The 19753-nt window shown below is 43.4% G+C and overlaps 1 protein-coding gene and 1 long non-coding RNA gene across 6 annotated transcripts; both read right to left on the reverse strand.

Moving 5' to 3' along the window:
• Nucleotides 1-1984: 1984 nt before the first annotated feature.
• On the reverse strand, nucleotides 1985-12920 carry MRS2 (magnesium transporter MRS2). Of its 4 annotated transcripts, none has more exons than XM_086743152.1 (11): nucleotides 12734-12920; nucleotides 12257-12330; nucleotides 11026-11062; nucleotides 10291-10403; nucleotides 9662-9835; nucleotides 8828-8958; nucleotides 7982-8098; nucleotides 5460-5612; nucleotides 4223-4340; nucleotides 3308-3421; nucleotides 1985-2225 (listed from the first exon to the last, which is right to left on the reverse strand). In XM_086743152.1, the coding sequence occupies exons 1-11, from the start codon at nucleotides 12918-12920 to the stop codon at nucleotides 2115-2117; spliced, it is 1329 nt and encodes a 442-aa protein (XP_086599278.1). In that variant the 3' UTR covers nucleotides 1985-2114. The 4 variants fall into 4 exon arrangements, with proteins under 4 accessions (XP_086599278.1, XP_086599281.1, XP_086599280.1 ...); XM_086743155.1 differs by lacking the exon at nucleotides 12734-12920 and adding an exon at nucleotides 12049-12168 and having other exon boundaries at nucleotides 12257-12467; XM_086743154.1 differs by lacking the exon at nucleotides 12734-12920 and adding an exon at nucleotides 12049-12168 and having other exon boundaries at nucleotides 11026-11101; nucleotides 12257-12467.
• A 1540-nt stretch (nucleotides 12921-14460) lies between these two features.
• Nucleotides 14461-19050, reverse strand: LOC147601676 (uncharacterized). Of its 2 annotated transcripts, none has more exons than XR_015257786.1 (3): nucleotides 18830-19050; nucleotides 17911-18018; nucleotides 14461-15167 (listed from the first exon to the last, which is right to left on the reverse strand). It is a non-coding gene; the product is annotated as an uncharacterized LOC147601676 (long non-coding RNA). The 2 variants fall into 2 exon arrangements; XR_015257787.1 differs by lacking the exon at nucleotides 14461-15167 and adding an exon at nucleotides 16975-17088.
• Between the last annotated feature and the right edge of the window lie 703 nt (nucleotides 19051-19753).

Below are 19753 nucleotides of genomic sequence, written 5' to 3' on the forward strand. Positions count from 1 at the left end.
GAACACTTTAAAAGTTTTGGTTTTTTTAATCTGAACTTTATGAAAGAAGTAACTGGATGGAACTGGGAGCACAGTCCTTACCTTAAAAATCTGTGAACTGTTGTGTGAGGCAAAAGGAGCAATGTAGTTAAGGGCAGAATAAAGACTTTTCCTTTTTCAAATTAAAATTGATGAAAGCAGTATGTTCTGTAGGAATTCCATTCTAAGCATACGGCTTTCACTAGCTTTGTTTTTTTCTATGTATGATCTCAGAGTAATTTTAATGCACATGAATGCATTTTGATTACTTGAATTGTAAGAAAACCATTAAATATTTGCATATGTCTGTAGAGAGAAAGTCAATCATGTAGACATATCTTTCTTTCAGTTCTTTTGTTGTGCTTTAGTATGTCAGTTATGTACACGAGAAGGAGTCAGTACAGTTCACAGAAGCCTCTCTGCACAAAAGACAGAGCTTGGAAAGCTTATGTGAAAGCTTCCCAAACAGCTGCACCAACACAGTTCAGTTCTGGCCTAATGCAACTACAACTTGGTTGAAAACATCAGTATCCATATCCCTTCATGCACTGGGTTTTCCTGCATTTTATCAACCAACATATGTGAGCAATTGTTTTTTTCCACTGAATTGCTCAGTTTAGAGACTTTTTACATCTCTACCTGCTAAGCAAAAAGGCTGAAAAAAAAAAATCAGCTAAAAAACTCAAAAACATTTCAAATCCCATTATTTTTCTCACCTTCTCATGCCTTTTATATCTGTAGCTGAAGTCACATACAGAGCAATAACAATTGTTTGAAAATAATTACATACCAATTTTAACCAAACTAAAATCACAGGCTTGCAAAATTCTGATTTCTGTACCTTTTTATTTCCATTTCTGACTCATTAGACCTGAGTAAAAGTCTTCACAGCTCCAGTTATTGTCAACACCCGCCAGCACAGTGATTTAGCTGGTGACACCCAAGGAGCTACTCACTGTATGTTAGAGAGGTTGAAAAACCCCAAACAAAAACTAGACAGTTTGTGACCTGATTTAGAAGGATTTGATGTACCCTCTACAGATAGAGAAACCAGTGGAGAACTACGCCCTTAGAGTTGAGAGTGAAATCCTAAGAAAAACCACAAATATTGGGCATAAGAATTTTACTCCTTCCTTCAGTCCATCACAGGACACCAGGCTTCCACACCCTTTACTAACCTGGCTACTTACTGTGGCGCAGCCTAGTCCATGCTTCGTCTCGTCTTCTTGAAGAGAAAAGGGAGAAAGCAGAGCCCAGCTTAAGAGAAATCAACTGGTCTGCTGATTTTTGTCAGTGTTTGAATCAGTCGTTATGACAACAGGAGTTGTTAAATTGCAGCTGTATCAATGCCTGTTGAAATAGTGGCAGATGGCAAGCACAAGTGCAAATTATCATTAGGCTTTCTTTTCTTGTTACTAAAACTGGCTATGTTTGGGGTCTGAATTAATTGTTAAGGACCACCCAGGATAAGTAGCTACATTTCAAAGCCTGGTTTTGCTCACTTAAAATAAGGGAAATTATTATTTCTGGTTACTGCCAGTTTAGAAGTGATGCTTCACAAGAGATGCAGGTAGACTTTTTGCTTTGGAAAATCTGTTCTCTGCAATTAAATAAGGCCTTTAAGAAAATCTATTAAAAAGGCAACTTTTGGGGTGGATTTTTCTTTGATATTTGAAGTCAGATTCCTAAATCTGCAGCTCAAAACCATAATTATTGATGAATGCTGACTGCTGTCATCCTTTAAGCTCAAAATACTGTTCTCTTTCTTTAAGAAAGGACATTACGTGAAGAAGCGTTTGACAGAAACCCTTGAAATGAGAATGTCCAAAAAATAAGTACATGTATGTGATACAGAAAACTAATGGAGCATACGTGGGGTGGACGCAAGACGACTGTGTAAAGCATGTCACCGTTTTCCCTTGTGTTCCTCTCCTTCTGTGTGTAAGCATTGAAATCTCACCATAGGTTTTTGGCACAAAATATGTATTAAATTAGCAAGTTTAGCAATTCTTGCAGTTTTCAGTAAGGAAGAACAAATGCAAGGAAAGTGTCCAAAGTCCACCCTGTAACAGTAAGTCTCTTCATTCCTGCTGTTCCTACTGGTTTGTTAATGTGCTTCTGCTCAGCCCAAATGTTTCCGCTTTAAGGTTGTTCTTTATCTCTGCTCTTGTAGCTGCTGGCTGGGATTTTTTCAAAACTGCAGGAACCTAGGCAAGATACAAAATAGCCTGTGATTACACTGAGAAGCTGCTCTATATGCAGCAAAAGGAAATAAAGCTTCACAGATCCTGATTTTTCTCCTCTTATTTTCAGAACACTGTCTCTGGCTTCTCCCTCCTATGTCTTTCAGTACATTTCTCAAAGCCAGAGTCAGTATGTGCTGGAGTTGGTTCTGAGCAGCACTTGAGGATAATCCAGTTAGTTGTAGCCATAGTCAGCAATCCACAACAAACTCCTTCCATCTGCCTCGCAGTGGCAAGGGAGAGAAGGGAAGAAGGGGAGTTTATCTGCGTCTCCCTTTCTTCAGTCACTTGTAGCAACTTTTGAATCCACTGATACTTCTCTTACAAATATTAGAGTGCAAAACAGAACCAAGCTAGACAATACCGTCCCCTAAGCTTTGGCAGGAAAGGGTAGTGAACAGGGAAAATTACTTATACAAAATCTTGTTAACCTGAAGGTGGTCTCTGAAATCTTCATACATCTTGGCAGATTAAGGCTCTATGATGCCATCAGCAGCAATGGCAAAGATGGCTGGTGGGCGTGGGAGTAGGTATTCTAAACTTTGGACTGGGAGTCAGGACATCATGACCATGGCATCATTCTCCAGAGAGATGTTGCAGCTGGCATCTGTCCTCATCATCCTTTTATCTTTTTCTCTTTTATGAGACAGGGATCACATGATCCAGAGTTAGTATGCAGGTGGCAGAAGGAAGGCGGCATGCATGATGTCCGTCACTATGAACAGACTGCTGTGGCAGCTGAGAAGAAAAATTAGGGCTGCTTCTACCATTAGCCTCAGCTTCCTTTGGGCTACTAGGTGAAAGTACATACAGCATGTCTCAAGGAACAGCCTGCAGCTTCACTGCTGGCAATGCTGAGCAATATCTTACTGCTCAAGTGTATCTTTGCCAGTGCTGGGCTTCCCACCTGTCAAGTCAAGGAACAGAAACTGAGCTGAATTTCCCCAAGCTCTCTGGCCCGCCCCTCTACAACGGGTTATTTCCTGCTTTAGAAATTAACCATACATGCAGAGTCTGAAGCAGAAACCCCAGCCAGCCATACGTACGTGAGGAGGTAGTGGAGGTTCTAGGTGCCGCCCAAGGAAGGAAAGCAAGCGCCGCCATATCAGACCGCTTCCCAGAAACATAATCCCCGTCACCAGCCAAAATATTCTGGGGTCCTACCGATGGAACAATCATCAGTCATGCAATTCTCTCTTCAGAAAAGGGATTATCCAAAGATGATCTCTCACTCCCCACCATCTCCTTTATGGGAGGGAAGGGCTAAACTTTACCATCAATGCTAAGTCCTACCTTGGGAAGAGGGCTGTTTCATAGCAAAGTATTTTATTTAGTAATCACCCTAGCGTATTCTGTTACTGTCCCATGCAGTTCTCCTTCCTTCATGGAGAAGTCTGGAAATTCAGTCCTTTAATTTAATGGATTTGGAACAGAAGTAGTCTTTTTCTTATTTTGTTTTAGCTTTTTTTTTTTTGCTTTAAAGATAGCATGAGAATTGTAAATTTGTAACCCCCATCTGTACCCCCACCAGTATGGGTATAACCACGTAATTGACAGTAGAGTATTCTCTGGTGTGCTGGAAATGCCCTGTCTGCTTGCCAGATACCTTTGTATCTGGAAGACAAAGCTGGGCTTTTCAGAAGAATAGATAATAATTAAAGAAACCTGAATACTGCTTTATAGTCAGTTCTCATACAACCATAATTTTGTCTTCCTGTTTCTTTTCCGTGGATGAAAATAGACTGCAATACTGTGCAGTTAGCCATATAGTAATTTGCTTACAAAAAAGTGATTGCATGAACGCATGAATGACTGGACTAAATTATGTTCAGACACCAATATAAATCTGGAGCTTTACCTATGGAAAGAATGAAGTTGTACTCAATATAAAATGCACTATAAGACACTATAAACAGGGCCCATGTTTTATGTCACTAATAAAAGCAGCACCCGTTCCTTACCTCTTCAAGAGATGACTCCAAGTTCATACCAAACGCAACTCCTATAAGTCCAAAGAGAGACAGAGAGAAAGTCCCCATAGTCAGCTGCAGGTTCAGCCTCATCATCACATTACGGTGGCTAAAGAGGGGAGAAACATCTGTAAGAGGAACCCAAAAATTGATCTGCTGCCTAAATTCTCAAATTCCAAACAGCATGCACTAAAACCAAAGAGCGAAAGAGAGGATGTAATGCTGGAATTAGACAACCCAGTGAAAAAAACCCTATAAAAAGGCTATCATTTTGAAATTGCTGCATCAGGATACCTCTAAGGCAGCAGGTTCTGCTTAATCAGCAGCAGACTTTCCAGCATCACTCACTTCTTAGAGGTGTATATACACAGCGTAACAGTAAATTTCCACAGAAATTTGCGTTCTCTCACCACTACTTGCCTGGAATTTATCGGTCTGTATTCACAAGCAACAAAAATTTACTGTTACCTTGCAAATGAATATACTTACAAAGAAGTAGAGTTGGTAAATGCTGCAGACTATAAACTTGAGCCTGTTTGTTTTGGAGAATTCCATAATCAAGTCTTCTCCCAAAGGATTTTTGTGGTTTCCTGATGCAGCATCCACCAATTGCGTCTACAGATAACTCCCCAATAAAGAGGAGAAAAAATATTAAACACTGACCTCAGGGACAAAGTGGCATCTGCTTGCAAATGCAAGCTACAATTTTTCAGTAAGAAAGCTGATCAGTAGTGAAAACTGTAGCATACATACAGAAAACACTCACTCCAAAGTAATTCGTTCTTGCATCACTCCAGAGTGATAATGCAACTCGTACTGAACACCTGAGTCACCTAGCCAGACTCTTAAATAAGGGTTTCAGTTTTGCTGAATTAACACCAAACTTTCCTGAGTAGAATTTCATTTTGCCCCTAAATCAGCAGACATTTCCGTTAGCGAATAGTTCCCCAGAAGGATTTAGGAGAAGCTTGGTTTCTCCTGCTAGTGAAAACTCATGCCTAGCTAGAGGTTTTTACACATACTAATTAGGATGTCTTGCTGCTTTGTTTCATCCAGTTCAGTGACAAGAAAAGTGCAATGCAGCTTCTTGCGCTGTGACTGTAAGTTCATTCCAAACTCTCATGAAGAGGGAATTCCCCAACCTCCCTTGTAGGGAGTAATTTGAGAAAGACTGGGCAGCACTGAATTCTGCTCAGCTTCTGGTAGTCCAACAGGTAGGGTAGCTAACCTGTCCAGGTTGATAAAGATTATGCTTTCTGAGTCATCAATCAGTACTCTGAGTTCACGAGCTTCATTTGCAAGATCTTCTGCTTGTCTGTAATAGTTCTCCAGCAGCAGCTCCATTTCCTCTGCATGGTCAATCCCAGATGTACTCTCCTCACTGTGAGCAACAATTTATATTTTTCTGGTTAGCTACAAGTTGTATAGAAGTGTATTATTGATCTGTTAAGACAAGGCACACAAGAGTTGTGGGGAACAGCCAGCAAGAGTGCTGTCAGACACTAGATCTCAAAATGCAATCTTTCAGGTGAGGAACTTCCATCAATACCAACAGCTTAAAATAAAAGGCGTATTTTTGTATCTATCAGCGTAGGCAGTCAATTTTTTTGCAGTAGAGCAGTTAGCATTTGATGTGCTCAAGGCATGCACAACACCACAAATCTTACTTTTTCAGATATTAAGAAGTTACAATGTTATATTTATAAATATTTCTAGTAATAGAAACTTTATATTCTTATAAAGCACGGACATTTTTGAGAAGACATGCTTAATTTCTTGGTGCCCTCAAGTGGTTGAAGTTGGCAACAGTGCAGTCAAAAATTCACAAGATGAAAACATAAACAAAAGTCAACACACAAACAATTACATGGTGAGGGACGTGTTTTAGGTGGATATTAAAATAGCTTAGTTGTAAGGTTTTTCAGCTATACACAGGAATTACTGCAAAACGTTTTGGAAGCATGAAACAGCCTGAGAGTGGGCGTCAAATGGAAGATGCTGCTCTCCTAAGTGAAGTCTGTCTGATAAACTTTAATCTTACTTCGTGGTCCAACTGCTGGCACAACAGCCTTCTCTGGAACAAGTACCTATGCTTCTGGTGGTGTACTGGATTGTTCACTGTGTAGGTGAAAGCTGCAGGACCCAAGACCTACAAGAGCTTGAAAACTAGAAGCAAAGCCAGGAAGATTGTTCATAATTTTTTCTTCTGTGGTATGACCTCATTTCTGAAGAGACACTGAATTTTTTAAATAATCTCCTCCTGGCATTGCTGACTGTTAAAGGAACCTCCCTGAAACAGTTTTCCGATAAAATAAGTGAAATTTCTTAAGAATCAAGCCACATAACATCCCTGAGGACCTTTAACAGAGCCTCTAGTATCTCTCTTAAGGAGCAGAAACTTTAAGTTAGCTAGGCTGATTTTAAAGCCCTTCAGACCTTGAGATTTTTATTGCACACAGATGAGAGGAGCTGCAGACTTGAAAGCCTTAGAGCACTATCTGCTGTACTGCAGATACAGCTCAAGGTCTTATTTGATGAGTATCTTTATATCACTCCTCTGTGGACATACAAAGTGAAACAACAGGCATATGGACTTGAAAATAACTGCCACCTCATTTGCTTTCATTAATTAGCCTCCATCTGTCTCATGAGTCTTTGACAGTCTGCCACCCCTTCACACAAAGACGTCTGCCTTGTCTTTCTGCTTCTTGGGCTCAGCTCACCATTCCTCCTGATGGTACCTATATGCCTAACTGGGTTCCTACACACCTTCTCGGGCTTCTTGAGTTCGTAAAATATCACACATCACCTGCACCAATTCTGGGGCCAAAAGAGCTGTCCCCATACTGCCAGCCTGCCTGCAAATGTGTTGTTGTGCCTAGTGCTTCCTAGTGTGCCCTGTGCACAGACTGCCTCGCTACATCCCATAGTGCGGCTCCAGTGCTCTTTAGGCAACCTTCAGCCTTCTCTCCTATCCATCTGCAATGATGGTGTTTGAAAGAAGGGATGACTTCAGGTTTCTCCCAACATGAGAGTGTAAGGTGACCTAGATGTTCCCTACACAATGCCTACCATGAGGTGAGAAGAGATTTGCCAGCAGCTTGTTGTGTTAAGTCCAAAGGAAGGCTGTGAGCAAAACCAGGACAAAGACCAGCTGCTGGCTAGAGAGCAGCCTGGAATTCAGAGCTCTCCCAATACTGCTCCAGCAGATGCATTAGAAATGCAAACCACTTCCGTATTTCTGAAACACTGAGTTTATGCTGCATAGTTAGACTACTCTCTGCAGGGCAAGAAACCATCTCCTGATTTCAAACACACAATACTGTGTCAACAGTATCAATATCCACATGCAAAGTGGTTAGACAAAAGTATCATTCAGCAGCTTCACAAAGGACTTGAAAGGTAGTTTTTGTCACGTGCTTAAATGTAAACCATGTCTGTATGCCCAATATTTAAATACAATTTTCTTTTTCTCCTCCGGCTATCCTGCTCCCATCTCATTACATACTAGATGAACTCACCTAGTGCTATGCCAAAACCTACTTGAAACTGTGTAATATGACTAGTGCTAATGGAGTCCCTCTCCAAAATGACAAATATAACAATTTCTGAAACAGCAAGAACTAGGCCTCTAAAAAATTAGAAAGTCTTTTTCTTTCTGTTTTGGTAGAGAACACCTGGTTTAGTGTTCAAGTTCTCCTTAAACAAAACACACTTTTAGAAAAGTACGTGGTTTCAAAATATACATACAATACTTGTGGATCAGTCCATTTAGATAGACAGAGCTCTTCTATTAATTCTTCTTCATCTAAGATCTCCAGAATTGTTTCTTTGAAAACTTTAAGATCTGTTTCCAGTTCTGACAAGCTGAAGAGAGAACAGGCAAAAAGTCAAGTAATCCCCACTGGCACCAGTGCACAAAGGTAATTTACAAATGAGCTTGCCAGCCAGCACCCTCGCCAGACAGAGTGGCCAGGGAAGATTTCCTTGCAGGGGTCTAAGAGCTCCTTCAAAAAATTCTCTACAGGCCACGCACTTGGTGGTAGTGACCCATCTGGGGACCAGCAAGTTACAGACACACACTGAAAGGGATTCAGATGTGTTTTCTGGATACACTCCTAAGTCAGAAAAAAAAAAAGAGCGCTCTGTGAGCATGTAGGGAGTGCATATGTGCACTGTCATGTCAGAGGGGCTAACGCACAAAGGAACCTTAGTATTGTATTAGTACTAGTAACCTTAAAGTCTAGATCCAAAGGCTAATCTTGTTTTACACTAAGTGGAACATTTCATGATGTCATTATGACATCACCTTCTATCAGGTCTTATTTTGTACTCTTTGGTATTACTTTGTTCTATTAGATGTTATGGAAGAAGCTTGACTGTATTTCTGACAACTCAGAATAGATTTCCCTTCTCCTGTTTTTCCCCGTATGCCTAGGCATTTCAAATACCGATTTTTACATTTATAAATAAGATGCACAACCCAGCATTACAGTAATGTAGGAAATTAGTATCAGATACCATTTTTCTAACATTTCATTGCACATAATTTTCTATGGTCATCTTCTAGTCTCTTCACAGCTTACTCTTATTTACCTCTTGCCATTTTGCAGGAGAATGTGTAGTTTACTCCTATCCACAGACAAAAGCTTGGGGTCCACTAGAGCTTCCAGTGTCTCAAGGATCTGAGGCTGCAAAGTGTTAAGTCTCCCCTGCAGTTTGCTGATCTAGATAACAACATGATCCTTCATAAGAATTAAAGCAATCCCTTTAGAATGACTTGGGCAACTGACTCCTATTTCTGAACACAGAATTCACAGTAACAGGCAGCTAACACAATCTGCTTTCCAATGCCTGGGATATACTTGCTCTAGGGATACCACTTACAAGATAAAGTCAGTTCAAAATAGAGTATTTATAGAAATTATTTACACTGAACTGAAAGCAAATGACAACTGCACCAATAGGGTGACAAAGCTAAAACACTATTTGTCTAGAAATATCATACTAGCAGTAGCAAGTACAGATTTTTAAAAATAGCTAGAACTCATTATCTGACTCTTGCCCAAAAGGCCAAAAAACCTCAGCACTTCTGCGTGACTTCTATTTCAGCTAAAGCATATCTCTAGAAAGGCAGGTACTCTGACTTGCTTTTTATCTGTCCAAATGACAGTCAAGCCATTGCATCCGTCCTTATGTTGTTCCGAAAATGAACTTTCCAATTAGCACTTCCTTGGGAAACACACATACACACAAGCCCATAAAAACTAAACCATCAAAAGCCAAAAATCAAAAGAAGACCTCCTCCGTTAAGTGGGAAATACATATAAAATGTGTATGTATAAATATTAACACAAGAAGAAAATAGTACTGTCCTTTTTATGAAGCAACATCATCAAAACCAACTTAAATAAAAATAAGATAGCTCACCCGGTACTGCAGGATTGCCTCTATAGCTCGGAACTCAAAGGGCAGGGAATATGTAACTAGCTGACCTTCCCCAGCCAGCTGAGATGCTAGTTCATTGAAGAGCCAGTGTTCCAGATTTAAATTACGATAATCTAATATCAGAAGAAACTCTGGTGTTATGACAGCCTTCAAGAACTGAAAAAGACAGTAAATAGAGGAGTCTGAAAAAAAAAAAACCTCTGAAGATTTCTGTCTTCTCATGACTCGGCAGTGCATTTGATAATGTAGGCTTTGATAAAGCCGCTCTTCAAACGTCTTAGGCAGGAAAAGAACAGAATCTCATGCTAACTGCGCACCAGTGCATTCCCCATAGTTCCGTCGCAGCACTGTGCTAGTAGTGGTACGATCGAGAGGAGGCTCCTTGTAAGCCTTTACTTCTGTCACAATGTTAGCGACGTTTCTCCTACGCCCCATTAATACGTACATGATCATAAACCTGTACATCTGATTACTAGATAAAGCTCCAAAGACACATTTTCTGCTGGAATACATGTCACAGAAAGCTGGTATTAAAAGAACCATGCAAGAAAATGCAAGTGCAAGGATAAGACATGGTTCAAGTTTACACTCAGACATAGGGAAAGCATTACCTCCATCCTCATGATGATCCTGTTGTTCCTAGTTGCAATGCTCATTAGGTGTTGAAATCTTAGATCTCGAGCTTGAAGACCCAATTCCTGGTACAATTCAGTTTTCTTTTTTTCTATCATAAAAATATTTTTAGATTAAGACATTTAGGGGACAAGCATGTATGTTCTGAAATTACATTTTAGTCTGTTATTCAGTCCCACAAAAGGAAAAAAAAAGCTGTGCTATCTTTAAAATGGTTTTCCTCCAACTGATTCCTCAATGCAATTTATTTTTCACAAAGTTTAGAAGACTGTATCTCGAGTGGAAAGAGAAAAATTCTAGACGTAAGTGAGAAAGTTGGCCATAACAACTAATTCCATGTGAGGAACCAAGTGAATGGTTTGAGAAAGCACACATAATCCTAAAGGAAGGGAAATACAAGGCAGGGAAAGTAGCATGCTGGTCAAAAAGGGAAAAGACAAAGTAAAAATGACCTTCCTGTGCAAGATGGTGTATCTTATTTTCAAAAGATTAAATTACAATATACAAAAACTGTAATGATAAAGATGCTACGAAGGCCAACAAAAGGCAGTAAAACAGAGAAAATGTTGTAACATCTCAAATAAACATGGTAAAGTATCCCAAATGTAATATTCTGCTCCACGTAGATTCCCAATTGGGCTTTTCTTAAAAAGTTAAAAAAAAAACCCAAAATAAGCTACAAACAAACAAACAAAACTACAACGAAAACTCACCAAAATAGGTAGTATTTCCTTCTTTATCAAGCTTCATCTAAAGGAGTGGGAAAAAAATATTTTTTTCACAGAACTACTATAAATCAAGAAAAAAAATGTCAAAAATTGTTTGCACTTGCCTAGAAGTCAAATTGAAAATACATTATGAAGAAAAAGCAACTTTTTAATCTCCTCTCTTCACAGTTCGTCCCAATTAAAAAAAAAACATTGCACCAAATTGCCATCTATTACACTGTTTGCACACAAATGGAACAAACCCAGCGTCATCTGCATGACAATGTTCCTATGTAAACCTTGCCAAGAAGGTGATTTACTGAGGATCAGACTTGTTTTGGCATGAAAGGCCATCTTACATTTTGGATTACAAATTTTGTTACTTCCTCTAGAGCAATTTGAAAAATTTACAAATAAAATTGAAAAGGTAAAGACTACCATGAACTGGGTAGTTAGGCCTTGTGTCCACGTCAAGTATTGCGTTAACATGCGATTCAGCTAGTAACCTGTACTTAAAACCTTCTTGTCGTAGCACTTGTCCTTCAGATTATTCATTTAACAGTTGTAAATTATTTGATTGGAAAGATTGTCAGGTCTGGTTTAATCAGAAAGTTTGCTGTTTTGCTCATAAACCATGGAGCTAAATTCTATATTACTGGCTTTAAAAATAACTTTCCAAAAGCAAATGAAACATACCTGAGCATACATTCCAGTAATGCTGCAACAGGTGTTATGTGGCCACAAAGACCTAGCTGCACACAGAACAAAGCTTGTCATTCTTGACAAGGAGGCCTTACCTTCCCTCACACGCGCTACTGTCTATTATGCAGTCTGCAAACGCCCTTCAGACTCATTTGGAAAAAGAATATATAGAGCAGGTCTTTTTTTTCCCAAATGCCACATTTGCTTAGAATTAAAATAAATTACAAAGCCTCAACAAGCTTAACAAGAAATCTTCTGACTGCAGCACTTTTAAGATTTCACCTGCCTTCACAGTTAAAGCAAGAGAACTTCCAGTAGATGCTTTACCTTAGAAAAACATCTTGATGAAAGCTGTATACCAAAATGTCCCTCAAGTCAGAATACCTTAAAGCAACCATTTCGAACTAGGGACATTCTTTGGGAGACTAATCAGTTTGCTCATGATACCTGGAGCAAAAAAAAACCCCAACTGTGAAAGAGCACTGTCATCTTGCACAAGCTGCCCTCGCTGGCGGAAACGCTCGCGTGTACTTACCACTGCAAAAACAGGAGACACACTAGCTAAGGTGGCTTGGGAGGCCTCTGTTGTGGCACGCTGATAAAAATCACCTAAAGGAAGACAACGCATGTCTACTGCCAGCACATGCACTTTCATTACGTGGTGCCCCGCTACAAGCCATCTCCGTAACGCCCTGGCACAGAAACCAAGAACCCTCGATGGTTTTACAAGGCCCCTAGGAGCTCAATGCCCGTCCCGCACAGCCCGGGCAGGACGCCGTTACCGCACCGAGTGCGGCTGCAGCCGCTCTGGCTTCCCAGTCCCCGGCCGGGCTGTCACCCTCCCTCCCTCCCTCCCTGACAGCGGTACCCGCTCGGCGAGGCCTGCCGGGGCACGGACCCGGCGGGGCCTGGCCGCAGAGGGCGGCGGGCGGCAAACCCGGCCCGGCCCGGCCCGACCCGACCCGCCCCAGCCCCAGCCCCAGCCCACGCCAGGGCCAGCCCAACGGCTCACCCGCCCAGCGCAGCCCCCGGGCACACGGCGGCACCGCCAGCCCCGTGGGGCGGCCCTGTCCCGGCGGCAGGCCCAGGGCGGCCCGCAGGCGGGACCCGCCGCCCGCCCAGCAGCAGCAGGACGAGGAGCCCCGCGCAGCCCCGCGGGGGCGGCCCAGGGCGCGGGGGAGCAGCCCGGCGCGCAGCATGGGCACGCACCACCCGCTCCGGCCCGGCTCCCAGCGCGCAGCCGCGGCGCAGGAGGAGCCCGGGCGGCCCACGGGGTTACCCCGCCCCGCAGCCTGGGAGGAGCGCGGCCGAGGGCGGCTTCCCGGCGGTGCCTGGGCGCGGCCGGGCTGCAGTTCTACCCCGGCGGGCGCTACCTGGAGGCGGGGCCGGTAGCAGCGCGGCGGCCGTAGCCTACAGCCGGTCACCGCGGCGTGTGCGGGTCCGCAACGGCGGAGCTCTCCCCGCAAGGCCCGGGCAGCCCCGGGCCCTCCCCCCGCCACCCGAAGCGTCCCGTAACGCGCGGAAACCTCCTGGTGGCGGGGATTTGCCCTACCGCGCTCGGCTGTCTGATGGAGGTTTTGCTTTTAACGTGTGGGGAGTTTTCCAAGTGTGGAACAATTCTGCCCCCAGCAAAGGTCTTGCCATTGGGTTTCCTTGCCCTACGCGCATACCTGAAATAGAGAGACAGGCTGGATGTTTGAGATTTAAGTTTCGTTAGTAACATAGCAGCTTCCACTGCTAATTTATTTTAAACTGCAGCTTTCCTGCGCAAAAGGATAATGCAGACAGCTTTTGGCTGGTTCTGCTGTGGCACGTCAGTTGGCACCGAGGCAAAGCCAGTGCTGAGAGCCCTGCAGCGGGACACACTATCCAAATGTACTCACAGCACTCGTTCCCACTTAGTGAGGAAATACAAGAGGAAGTGATTATGCTGCTAATGAAATGATTCGTACAGCGTGGCTGCCCCAAGAGGACTGCACAAATCTAAACACCCTCCTGAACAGTGGTCTGGGTTTTGAAGACAAGGGAGTTGGGGCCAAATTCTACTCTCGGCTGTGCTGTAACTTAAAGGGAAGTCACCTGAGCGCACACGCTGTCCCCTGCTTTCCCACACCACATCGTCTGTGTGTTTGTGTGTGCGTTTGAGTGCATGCCCCCTAACCTTGACCCTAACCCTAACCATAGGCGAGCATTTGTTCAAAGTGAATTCACAGGTACAGAATCAGAAGGACAGTTTACACACACTTTGTGCAAAGATAAATGACTTCACAAGGAAGTAATTTTAAAAGTTCCTTAGTAGTTACATACAGCATCTTTGTGTAGACTGAAGCCATCAGAGGTTTTCCGTTTCAGGGCAAGCATGCCTGAATGCAAGCAGTCTGCCTTTGTACTTGATCAAAAGCTGAAATCTACTGGAATGGAGTATTTAAGCTCCAGTTTTGGTCAATCACAGCAGGTGGCAGTATGTACAAGACTAATTTAATAGTCGTGGATGTCAGAGATACTTAAACAAAATTTGCAAATACCAGACAGCACAGAAAATAACACCAGAGAGCAGGAAATGAACATACACCGTTGCTGGCAACTAAGGGCAGCTTATGTTGACACTGTATGTTTTGAATGCAAAAGCTAGGGGAGCATCTGAAGAATATCCGCCAGAAATTTACATGTAATGAATTTGCAGTAAGTCTCACACAGCTGACATTTCACACTTCTCAGCAAAAAAAAAGGGAAAAGATACTGGCTTGATCTGTTTATTTTCCTTTGTCCATCTGTTATTCTGGCTGCTTACACAACAGAAGTGTTGGAAATAAGATGACGTAACTTTCACACCAAATATATATTGATATCAACTTTGACATGTACGATATAATAGGCCAAGATGCCAGTTAAGTATTGGTATTGTATCTCGTAATAGCTGCATTATCAGTCATCACAATTGCCTGGAATAATCAAATATCACCTCTGTCTTTAGAGGTGAAGGCAACGCATTGGTGTCAACTGGCAGGCAGGGTTAAGCGACGAAGCATAGCTAGAATGTCTGACTTCATACTGCTGCTAACAAAAGAGAACCTGAGATCTAGAACTGCTATCTATCCATTGCAGCTCTAAATGCCTTCAAGGTGCTTGTTGCTTCCGCTGTACGCGTGTGTCAGGTATCCTGACTGTCCTGCAGTGCCAACCTTTGGGAGCAATTTGCTGTTATTTAATCCAAAAAATCTTGGGTCAAGCTCATCTGCTGTTTGTGGAAGAAGCTCACTGACAGAAATGAGCACGATGGCTGTTCTCCACTCAGCCACAATGAGAAGACAGCTCCCGCTCGGGGTTGCTTAGCCATGAAACTGCCATCCAAATCAGAAGCCATTTGTGACGCTGAATGATGTGAGTATCTAGTCCCACTGCTGGCTGAATGTCAGTGCAGACTTGAGAGACTGGTCTGGTTGCAGCTGCGGTACGTGGAAGAGAAAGAGCACAAACACCAAAAAAAACCCACACAGCCATAGAAGGAAATTGCAGGTATCATCAGAGGAGTCTTTATAAATCCCTTCTGAGGAAAAGCTCAGAGAGCTTTTTGGTAAAATTACAGTAGAAAAGCATATAGATGTCTGTCTCCAGGGAAATTATCTCTTCGTGTATGATTTGAACATTTCATCAATCCTGATGTGCCTGAGCCCTGTCAGAGACTGCAACAAGCTGCAAAATCTTTCCCAGTCCTGAAATGGCAGACACCTCACAGCATTTTGCTGCAGAAAAAGTGACTCTGTTTATGCCATGTCACTATACCACGGCTCTGTTCTCATCACATCCCCCAACATGTGTTTGTTACGTGACCTCAGGTCCATCATGTGATCCTGACACACGACCTGACTGTTGTGGTCTCATGCATCAACATCAAGTCAGATGAGAGGTCTGACATTACTCTTATCATAAAAAGATTATGTGTCTCTGCATTTATCTTCATAGTGTCAGTGGGTTCAGCAGCTTGTCTCGTTATTGTTGAGAATGTGAGAAGAGATGGCTTAGAGACTGAAACAATAGTGGGTATAACAGGTCAGGCCCTGGAAAGGCTGGATGGAGCAGATTCTCATGGATGGAGGCTCTGCTATCGTGGGCTAGTGTTTGAGCTTTTCTCAGCTTTCGGACAGTGGCTGTATTTAGGCAAGATGGAAAACATACTAACTTTATACTGCATTGTAAACATTGGTTTCATTCTGCTTTGTTCCTATTACTGAAGAAAATATAAAATGTTGTTTTGAAAAGGTTGGTGTGAAATAGTGAGCTCTGTGGCCCACAGTGGACTGGACAGTCATGGTTGCTTTTCAGGGGCTGAATTTGAAGGGGTTGCTGTAAGAAAATGGTGCAATTCCACTGCAACTCAAGTAAAGTTATAGAGGGAAATAGGAAGTCCTTAGAGGCATAGCTGTTAGGTATGTAAAACTACGGACAAAATTCTCTATTACAATTCTTCAAAGGATTCGTAACATTCTCCCAGTTTTGGACAAAGATTTTGCCCACCAGTTCTGGACTGCTTTAAGGCTAGCAATGCTCTGGTACCATTTAAGGGGTAATTTATTGCAGTCCACAAAAGTGATTATAACTAGTGTGTTAAAAGACTAACAGGATTTGAACTATGTTCAAAGACTAACAGGATTTTGGAGTAGCCCAAGTGTTGAAACGGGTGCACAAGTAAAATATTCAGTGGCTCACTCCTATGCCAAAGAAGATATGTGATTGCAAATTAGGCCTAAGATCACCAGAAGTGGTAGAATTGGCACAAAATAGCAGACGGTTGACATTTGACTGCAGAACAATGTGAAAGTCACTAGCATTTGTTATGTTTACACATAAGAATATTTTAAATAAAATTTTTTATTTCAGGTTGCAAGAGATCAATGTTAAACACTAATAATTGGAGGATGGTAATATGCTTGGTTCTCCCCTTTATTAGTCAGAAGAAAACAGCAAGCAGAGACATTTAACTGTTAAAACAGTAAGAGTAGCATATTTGACTTCCCTCACCCTAAAATTGCTTTTTGTAATGGTTAACTGCCCTGTTGTAACTCACAGCAAGGGGGTAATTTTGCCATCAAAGGAGGCAAGATAAAAGGAAAGAAAAATTCCTTCCATCACATGTTGAAATCCATTTGGAAGCACAATCATTACTGTACACTAAACAATTCCAGGTAGGAAGGTCTAGACCAGTTTTAGTCTTGCAATAATCAGTGGGGAAAAGGGGCCATTAAAGGAATTCAGTTTGAATTGAAGGCATTTTTTGTTTATTTTCTCACAAGTTTTATGGCTTCTTGTACCCAAAGTGTCACAAAAATCCAGTGGAATCAAAGTCACTATATTTCATTATGTAGCTTCCTAGAAAGAGCAAAGCAAATGGCATTAAAAAGTAGAGCCGAAAGTCATGTCCCCAGCATGCCTCAAGTGTTTTCAAGTAAAGAGAACTTCTCTATAGTCAGAATTCATTTGGACACATCAGAGACTCATCTCTTACTTCCCAAACATTGGAGAGTCTGGAGATGTTTGGCTGAGAATTAGCAAGGAAAATGTAGCTTCAAGTAGATCACTTGTTTACGAAGTGTTCTAAATAGTTTCACATTAAAATAGGATCAGGATGATTTCATGATCTGATATATCTATCTGTGAAATACAAGGGAGTCTTTTGATGATGGTAGAGGTTGGATCTGGTCCTTAATATGTATATTAACATATTTTTCGTAGATGCCATACTGTATCTACTATGTAGAATTATAGAAATTGTTTGTCTTAGGAAAAAGTGCAACATTAACCAAATTTGACTTTACATTATGGTCTTTGAACCACAAATGGGTTATTTTACATTTTTTGTCTATTGTTCTTCTGGTTTATTCTGGTGATGTACTTTCGTTAAAAATAAAGTGTGCCCAAGGATATTATTCTGATTTATCAGGCTATTGTTCATGGTGTATTTTGAATTTGAGCTTGGTTTAGTGGGACAAGTCACCTCTGTGTCTGGTTAACTGAAATTATCCAGACAGAATTGCAGATTTGGGCCAGCTCAGCAGAAGTGATATTAGCTTTTGTGATAGATCCCAGATTCTTAAGAAAACAAACTACAACAGCCTCACTTAACCAAAGAATGCCAGGAGTACTGAAAAGCTTTTCAGTATTTCAGGAATGCAAAAAACTAAATAAACTTACCTGAATACTGGGCGAGTAGAGTTTAGTTGTGTGTTACGAGCACATTTTGCCCATTCAGATGATAAGATGGGGGAAAAGCACTCAGCGTCCATAACATTTATGTATCATCTCAAAAAGAAAGCATCACGTTAGTAGGCACATTAAAAAAAAAATAAATCGATTGTCCATACATATATGCAACGAATTTGTGTAGTCTAAAGCCTAATTTCAACCCCACTGATATGTTTTTTCCCTGCAAGACCACGGCCCAGCTCTATTTCTGAATTGCAGGAAATATAAACCGCAAACGGCAACAGGTGGCTTGGAGCAAAGATCCAGTTTTCAGGTGGGATTTTTAATAACTAAGAAGAAGGAAAATAAGAATGGAATAAGTAACAGTAGGGATGCTTTTTCAGTAGTCCGTTTGCTTTGTACATGGACCATCCTGCACACACAAGTGGTAATCGTTAGATGGTAATAAAGAAGCAAAGGCAAAACCAGGCACCAATACTATATCTCCTGTGGAGAAAGCACAGATCAGAATCAGCTAAGGCACACGGAAAAGAAGCCAGGGCAGAGAGCCTGAAGCCATTTGTGTCGTAGACATTGCCTTTTGGTGACGGTTGTGGCTTGCCCGGGCCAGCTGCCTGGCATTTTCACGACCTCGATCTGGAAGGTTTAGTAAAGGCCTGTTTTATTCTTGAGAGGGAAAAAGCCGAGCCCTTTGGTAAGAAACCGCAAGAAGAGCGGGCCAGATGGGAATGAAGTAAGTGTTTTTTCAGGCGGTCTGCTCCTCCGCTCGCTCCGGCGGAGCCAAGCCCGCCACAGCGCCGCGGCAGGCGCCAGCCCGCAGAGCCGCCGCCTCCAACTCCCGGCCCTTTGCGGCGCAGCCAGAGCCCGTGAGGGGCCGGACTCGCGGCCTGTCAATCCTGTTACCCACCGACACCCTTGAGACGGGTGGCCCCGCGGCGGCAGGGTCGGGAACCGTTACCGGAGGGTAACGGCTGCGAGCCAGCAGGGCCCCCCTAGCGCCGAGCAGCTCCACCTCGCCCGGCGCGGCCCGGCCGCCGCCTTTTCCCCGCCCCGGTCACTGTAGAAGCGCTGAGCCGGCTCGATGTTTACGCGCCGCCGCTCCGGTCTCAGGGCAGTTCAGGCGGCCGGTCTTTCCCTTACGGCGGGGAGCCCCGGCGCGCTGAAGAGGAGAGGCGGCGGAAGGCAGCGGCCCGGTTGTCAAGGAGGAGGAGGCAGAGCGGGGACTTCCCTCCCTGGCTCAGGTGCGGGGCCCTGGGTCCGGTTCCCTCTGCCCCCGCGTCCCGCTGGGCACGACGCGTCCGCGTCCTCCTTTCCCCCAGCCATCGCCTGGTGAAGAAGTCAGCCGTGTTTTGTGCTGGCCCCTGCGCTGCCCTGCCCCTCGTGAGGCCGGTAGCTCTGGGTCTGCCAGTCTCCTGGCTGGGCAAGGGGGAGGGCGAGCCCATGCGGGATAAAGTTTCCCGAGGAAACCCGAGTGGTAGCAGCAAGCCGCTTTCCCTAATGGCAAACCCAGAGGATAAACACCCTGGGAGGCCATGGGTCCTTTGCAGTCCATTTTCCTGCTGTTTCGGATCTACTTCCATGCAACGGTGGTGGGTTTGTTGTTTTTTTCTTCGCCTGGGTTAGCGTAGCCCCCGTTAACCTCCCCAGGCGCCAGGGAGCAGCAGCGGCCGGTTGCCAAGGAGGAGCCGCTTGTCACGGGCTGAGCAGAGCTGTGCCGTAAGCCCCGGGGAGGCCGAAATCCCTCCCCGCGGGGCAGGGCTCCCTCCTCTGCCTCCCTGGAGGTGGGCACTGGTCCCCAGGCCCCGGCGTGGGAGTGGGTGTGGGCGCTTGG

This window comes from Chlamydotis macqueenii, chromosome 2, assembly GCF_036417535.1.
Source record: "Chlamydotis macqueenii isolate bChlMac1 chromosome 2, bChlMac1.mat, whole genome shotgun sequence".
In the NCBI taxonomy this organism is placed as follows: Eukaryota; Metazoa; Chordata; class Aves; order Otidiformes; family Otididae; genus Chlamydotis; species Chlamydotis macqueenii.

What these genes read in the sequence shown, in the direction of transcription:
- MRS2 (XM_086743152.1), bottom strand. Translation starts at nt 12,920, where the DNA reads ATGCTGCGCGCCGGGCTGCTCCCCCGCGCCCTGGGCCGCCCCCGCGGG. An exon ending in CTCCTGCAAAATGGCAAGAG is followed by an intron (nt 8,099 to 8,827) that starts GTAAATAAGAGT and finishes TTCTCTCTTCAG; the next exon opens with CTTGTCAGAACTGGAAACAG. An exon ending in AACCTCCACTACCTCCTCAC is followed by an intron (nt 2,226 to 3,307) that starts GTACGTATGGCT and finishes TATCTTGCCTAG; the next exon opens with GTTCCTGCAGTTTTGAAAAA.